Genomic DNA, 7393 nt, shown 5'->3' on the forward strand with positions numbered 1-7393 from the left:
TTTGAAGAACCAATGTTTTTAATTTTCTTGAGTCCAGTTTACCTATTTTTTCTTTTGTTGCTTGTGTCTTTGGTGTCATATCTATAATCATTCCTTAATTGAGGTCATAAAGATTTATATCTCTGTTTTCTTCTAAGAATTTAATAGTTTTAGCTCTTATGTTTAAGTGTTTGATCCATTTTGAGTTAGTTTTTTGTGTATAGTATGAGGTATGGGTCCAACTTCACTTATTTGCATGTATAAACCTAGTTGTCCCAACACCATTTGTTGAAAAGAGTATTCTTTTTCTATCAAATTGTCTTAGCACTCGTATCAAAAATCAACTGACTGTAAATATGAGCATTTATTTCTGGAATCTCGGTTCTATTCCATTGATCTATATATCTATCCTTATACCAATACCACACTGTCTTCATTGCTATAGCTTTGTAGTAAGTTTTGATATCAGTAAGTTCTCTAACTTTGTTCTTCTTTTTCAAGATTGTTTTGGCTGTTATTGTTTTACATTTTATATTTCTATCTCTGATCCATTTTTAGTTAATTTTTGTGTAAAGTGTGAGGTTTAAATCAAAGTTCATTTTGGGGGGCTATTGATGTCATATTATTCCAGCACTATTTATTGAAAAGGCTATCCTCTTCCATTGAATTGTTTTTGCAACTTCTGTGAAAAATCTGTTGGGCATATATGTGTTAGTCTGTTTCTGCATTCTGTATCTGGTTTATTGACCTGTGTGTCTACCTCTACCAGTATCACACTCTAGCTGTATAGTAAATTATAAAATTGAGCAGTACGATTTCTCCAATTTCATTCTTCTTTTTCAACATTGTTTTAGGTTTTCTTATTCTTTTGCATGTCCATATACATTTTAAGGTGAACTTTAGCTGGAAAAAAATCTTATTGAGATCATGATGAAAATTACCTTTTTTTTTTCTTTTTTGGCTGCACCACGCAGCATACCCCACACCACACAGGGGTCTTAGTTTCCCGACCAGGGATCGAACCCATGCCCCCTGCAGTGGAAGCGTGGAGTCTTAACTGCTGGAATGCCAGGGAAGTCCCAAGAGTTACATTTAGTTTATACATTAGTTTGTAATGAATTGCCATCTTTACTACAGTTGACCTGTGTTCTATGACCTTTATAAGTAAATTTATTTATTACTTCTAGTAGTTTTTTTGAGGACCACAAAAGGTTTTCTTCATGTACAAGCATGAGATCTGTGAAAAACATCAGTTTTATTTCTTTTCCAATGTTTATGCTTTTATTTTATTTTCTCATCTTATTGCATTGGATAGGACCTCCAGTATAATTATGAACAGAAGTATTGAGAACAGATATCCTTTTTATATTCTGATCTTAGAATACATTCAGCTTTTCATCATTAAATAGGAAATTAGCTATAGAATTTTTGTAGATGCATATAGTCAGATTGAGGAAATTCTCTTCTATTCCTAGTTTCCTGAGAGGTTTGTCTGTTTGTTTTGCCATGAAGGGTTGGTGATATTGCCAAATGCTTTTCCTGCATCTTTTAAAACTGTTCACATGGGTTTTCTCTTTTATTTTGTTAATGTGAATTACATTGAATTCAAATGTTAAATCAACCCTGTATTTCTGGAATAAACCCCACTGGATTTGATTTACTAATATATTTTAAATAATTTTTGCATCTATGTTAACGAAGGATATTATTTTATAATTTTCTTATCTTGTAATATCTGGTTAGATTTCAGTATCACAATTTTATTCTGGTCACAAAACAATAGGGAAATGGTTCCTGCTCCTCTACTTTCTGAAAAATTTTTGTGTAGAATTGGCTATATTGCTTTCTCAAACTTTTTTCTAGAATTCACCAAAGAAGTCATCAAGGTCTGGAATTTTCTTCAAGAGAAAATTTTTGACTATGAATTTAGCTCCTTTAACAGATGTGGAACATACAAAATATTTCTATTTTGTATGTTTTCGAAATTTTTTTCAGTAAATTTGTCCATTGTACCTAAGTTGTTTAGTTTATTGGCAGAAAGTTTTTAGTAGTTTCTTCTTATTATGCTTCTAAAATCTATAGAATCTTTAGTGATGGTACTCTTTTTATTCCTGATTATATTTCTCTTTTCCTAAATCAGTCTTGCCTGGAGATGTCTGCTTTATTATTCTTAGACTTTTGTTCTTTTATAATATAAACATTTAATATTTAAATTTTCCTCTAAGGCCTTCTTTTGTTGCATCCCACAAATTTTATGTTTTGTTTTCATAATTATTTAGTTCAAAATATTTTAAAATTTCCTTTCTTTGTCTTTCAATGATATTGACATTTTTGAAGAATACAAGCCAGTTATTTTATAGATCATAGACTGTTCCTCAGTGTGACTTTTCCTTGCAGTTTATCACATCTGAAGGCGTACAGTGTACATCTGCTCTTCACTGGTGATTTTAGTTGATCCACATAATCAAGATGTTGTCTGTTCTTTCCTCACTGAATTATTTCTGTTTTTACCCTTACAGTTAATAAACAAGCTGTGTGGTGACACTTTGAAAACATGTAAATATCCTCCTCTTCATCAAACTCTACTTACTAGCTATATAAATTATTATTACTTGAGCTAATCTTTACAAAACTATAACAAGATGATGATTTTCTAATTCTGCCACTCCCATCCATATTTGTCATTTGGTGTTCTACTGTGAGAAAGAAGCCCTACCCTCTTCCTTATTTTATTTATTTATTATTAGTATAGACTCATGGATTTCTATTTTATTCAGCAGATTATAATCCATTACTATCATTATTTTGATGCTCAAATATTCCTAAATTTAACCAGTGAGCCACTTGTTTAAGATTATTCCTCTGTCTTTTTTATACGTCACCATCATTTTTTGAGTCTTTACTTACTTCTGATACTATGGTATCATTTTGAAAGAATACTCATTGTATTAATATCCACATATCCTAACATATTTAAAGCTTTCCTTACTTTTAGAATTTTAAATTATAGGTTTTAAAAATGCTAAACAGTGTTGTGGTGAACATTCTGGTAACTGAATATTTATACAAATCCAAAATTATTTACCTGGCATAATAAATTTCTAGAAATGGATTTGTTAAATTGCCCTCCAGAAAAGTTATACCTATTTATATATAGCAATATATAAGAATGCCCATTTTGTCATTCCCTTAGTTTGGGTAGAATTTTAATCAGACTAGGACCTTACTCTGTGGTTCCCAGACCAACAATATCAGCATTACCTGGGAGCCTGTTAGAAATGCAAAATCTCAGACCCCACCCCAAACCTACTGAGTTAGAATATGCATTTTAACAAGCTCCCCCAGGTGATACATAGGCACATGAAAGTGTGAGAAGCAATGTTCTAATATAATTTGTACAGGAGTCACAAATTGAATTGGTCCTAAATCCAGGCAAGGTAAGTCAGGAGCCTATACTGGCATTTATATTAATAAAAGTTGAAAATGACCAAAAAGTAAAGTAAGTTGTAAAAAAAAAAGAACTTATGTGTTATCCTATATATATGTATATCCCATATATATGTATACCCTATATATATGTATATCCTAAGCAAGCCTTTTTCAGTGAACAAGACAATGAAAATCAGCATAGAATACCCACACTCTTCCCCTATAACACAAGAGACAGTGTTATCTCTCTGTCTTCACCCACCGCATACCAAACACCCTATGCACTAGCTCATTGTTTATCTAGTGGTCTAAGGAAAAACTGAATCAGAACTGCTTGAGGAGTGTTACACTGCATACTCCTAAACCCTACTGCCAGAGAGTCTGTTTTAGTAGGGTCTGATATTATGTCCAAGAATCAGCATTTTAATCAACATACCAGGTGATTCTGATGCCCTGTTTGAGAACTACTACACCACCACACTTCCCAGAACACATCTGGAATGTATTGTTTGATCAAATGTTTTACTTGCTTCAAAAGAATAGTCGCATTTTTATAAAAGCCTTCTGCCAGAATTCACTGTTTTGTTGTTATTAGTTAATAGAATGAGCAAGTCTAGGAATTGTAATTACTTTTTTAGCCCTCTCTTGTTCTAACCAAGTGACTCTAAGTTAGTGAAAATGGAGAGAAATAATCCTGTTGAACTCTGTTTCACCCTTCATTCCCTATCCTGGAGACTGCCTTCTTGAACCAATTCACATTCTTTTCAGATGATACCTCAACACTTTTTCTTTCCTGTCAATATAGTTTGGTAAAATAAATTCATATCGTGGAAAATATGATTCTTTCAAAAATTTATTATGATGTTAAAATATATTATTCTTATATAAATATATATCAAATTGTTTAAAAGCTATTAATTTTTAAAACACAAATAACATTTTTTTTTATGTAGGAGGAGCAAAGAAAAAAGGAAACAGCACATATAAAAGGTACTTTCTCTCAACAATTTATTAGAATAAATTGTAATCAACTTCCAGCGATTCACATTTTAAAGAATCAAGAGGCTATCCTAAATATATCCTAAATATCTAAATATTTTTTTAAAATCATCAAAATTCAAGGGAAACATTTATTAGTATATGAATGGGCATATATTTTTTAGAAAACAAAATTTATAATGTCTTGTCTTAAATCAAAATGGGAAATTTTAATTTTTGTCCCTTCTTTATATCCAAAGGTATCACAGTCAATGCCATATAGTAATGATGGAGAGTTAAAAGACATGAGTGTTTTGTAACCCTTTAGATATTGACTTAGTACCTCAAAACATTACCCTCCTACGTAATTTTAGAAATGCTGAATATAAAATGTAATAAGGTATTTAAAACAGCTTTAACAATTAATGTTATATATTCATATCAAAAATTAATATGTAAAATATTATAAAAGATATTTTAGGATATTGTGTAAATGTGATCTTTTCTAAAACTTAACATTTTTTATTTACAACTGTGCAGCATAAATAATGTAGTGGGAGAAGCATGGGACTTAGAGTAACACAAATCTAGATTGAAGTCCATTTTGTATCTGATTTCGGTGACTCATTCCTTTAAGTCTCAGTCTCAGTCATATCTTTTGTGAAGTAGGGCTAATAACTACCTTGAAGAATAACTGAGAGGGTAAATGAGATCTGGAAGTATATCGAACTGCTTTGTAAATTGTAAGGCACTATATGAATGTTAGTTGTTACTTTAATTGGTATAAAGCCAACTCATAGGCCCTTCCCACTGTGGATCAAACAGTTTGTAATCTACCTGCTTAAGGAGGCATTTTAAAATTTATTTTTTAAATAAGACAATATTTAGCTATAAATAGTTAAGAAACTGTCTGCCATCTCTGATTTTAAGCGACATTCCAGAACTGAGCTTTCTAGCCTGTTTAGAATCTTCTCCTGTTAAAACAGGTTGATTTTATTTAGAATAGATTTTTGTACTCTTGATTATCTTGAAAATATTGCTGATTCCCCAGTACATATTTAACATTGTATGGATGATGATAGCAACTTAACATTTTCACTGTTGCATCATCCTGTTCATTAAAACCCTAAGAAGAGTTTGAATTTTAGAAAGTAACATTATCCTTATAATTAAGGTTTGGCTCATAAATATGTAATATTCATAGTAAATCTAATTTTTTTTACAGCAATTAAAGATTATTCTAAAGATGAATTCTGCCTTGCAACAAAAAAAGTCATCTGTGACCCCTCAGAGACTAGCTCGGCAACAAATCCCAGCAGTGTTACCTTAAGCTTATCAACGTTACCATCTGATTCTTATTACAGCCAAAGTATAGAAGTAGCTGATGACTGGTTTTCTGATGATTCCCTAGTGAAAAAGAGCCCTGCAATGCCTTTTCTCGGGGAGCCTGTAATGGAGAAAGTATTTTCATACTTGTCAACCATTCCATTAGAAGAATGTACTGGAAATGTACTAAATATGGCACTTTATGATGATCAAAAAGATGACAACATTAAGGGAATATTTACACGAAGAAATACAGAGGTTGAAATACAAAACCTTCAACATAATATTGAATGACTTTTTTCTTTTGAAACTTTGTGTACGCTGAAATCATGTAAAGTTAAAACTGAATTACCAGCTTCTGAGTCTCTTAACATGTCCATGCTAATATTGCTTTTCTTGATCTTTACCACAGAGTGGTCCTACTTATCTTGCCAATTATTTCTAGAAACAAAATTACAGGAAGAACTAGCGCAATATCATAAACATTAAGTTTAACTCCTTGTATCTCATCAAAGGACGTAATAAATAATAGGAATGTATTTCAACACATAGGAGAAATACTTTAAGAAATCTTCAGCACAAATACATTTTTAATAAAACATTTGCAGCATTTCTTTATACTTTGACATTTTCAGTTTTATTTCAATGTGGGTAAGGCTGGGCAGAATACTTCCATCAGCTATTCTGAATTTTAAATACATAAATCACCTACTGTTTAAATCTTATTATGCCATGACTTTCATAAGCAATATAACTTTGCTCCTCTAGGGGAGCCTGGAACACTGTGAAGAATACAGAAAATAATTTTCTTTGCCCTTTCCCATGTCTGTTTCTCAGAATAGCCCTCCAACCCTTACCCCACTATGATGAAGATGTGAGCAGCTATGTTCATAGACGTGTGACTCAAGCTAGATGAACCAGAATTCCTCTCTAATTTGAGAGACCCTTGGTCAAATGTCTATTTATGGCGCTGAGGGATTTCTGACACCCACCCTGTAATTAATCTCTTTTAATCTCTTTCTCACAAATACTCTTCATGTAATTAGTCTCTGTTTTTCTTTCTCTTGGGAAAAACAATTAACAAAATATAATATTACCTTTTGTGCTTAAAATACTCATACCAGGACCTGTGCCTATCTTCCCAAGAGATAAATCATGCCTATTACAATAAATGAAAAGAAACTTGTCTCAAATATGGTAGTAGCATTATCCAGGCCGATCACTTCCTTCCTAGGGGGGATATTAAAAAGTATTAGAACACCTCTCTCTGTTGAAGCACCTGGTCATTTCTACTGGTTATAGTTGTGAGAACATCTCATGGGTTGTGAGAACATCTCTCTATAGCCATTCCTAAATCAAAATAAGCTATTTCAGCTCAAGGTTTGTAAGGAGTGGTAAAAAGTATTTTGAATTGGTCTCTGTCTCTTGGTGTTCTACCAACTTCTATCTTACTATCTCAGAGAAGAAAGTCATCTCTAAATCTGGTAAGATTCTAAAACTTCCCTAGGAATTTGGGGTTGAAGACAAGAGACTCTAGCCTTGGTCTGACTAATCTCTGGAATAGAGGAAACATAAATTAGGTAGCTATGAGTTGCCGTGTCCCACCCTGTGGTTTAGAAAGAGAAAAAACAGGAAATCTGCAGTGAGAGAGCAGTGAAATATTTGCAAAGTGAAGAATAGA

The 7393-nt window shown here is 32.1% G+C and overlaps 1 protein-coding gene across 3 annotated transcripts in view; it reads left to right on the forward strand.

Annotated features, from left to right (window-relative positions):
• Window positions 1-6176, forward strand: part of C3H1orf185 (chromosome 3 C1orf185 homolog) — a 240986-nt gene extending 234810 nt beyond the window's left edge. The window contains exons 4-5 of one of the 3 annotated variants that reach the window (XR_011073391.1): window positions 4362-4398; window positions 5612-5636. Coding sequence is in view for 1 of the 3 variants with exons in the window: in XM_068537969.1 (XP_068394070.1) it covers window positions 4362-4398; window positions 5612-6006 (432 nt within the window). In the remaining 2 variants the exon portion in view is untranslated. Of the gene's footprint in view, window positions 1-4361; window positions 4399-5611 lie in introns of those variants that run through there. The other 2 variants (XM_068537969.1, XR_011073392.1) reach the window with 2 other exon arrangements.
• Window positions 6177-7393: the final 1217 nt, after the last annotated feature.

This window comes from Eschrichtius robustus, chromosome 3, assembly GCF_028021215.1.
Source record: "Eschrichtius robustus isolate mEscRob2 chromosome 3, mEscRob2.pri, whole genome shotgun sequence".
Classification (NCBI taxonomy): Eukaryota; Metazoa; Chordata; class Mammalia; order Artiodactyla; family Eschrichtiidae; genus Eschrichtius; species Eschrichtius robustus.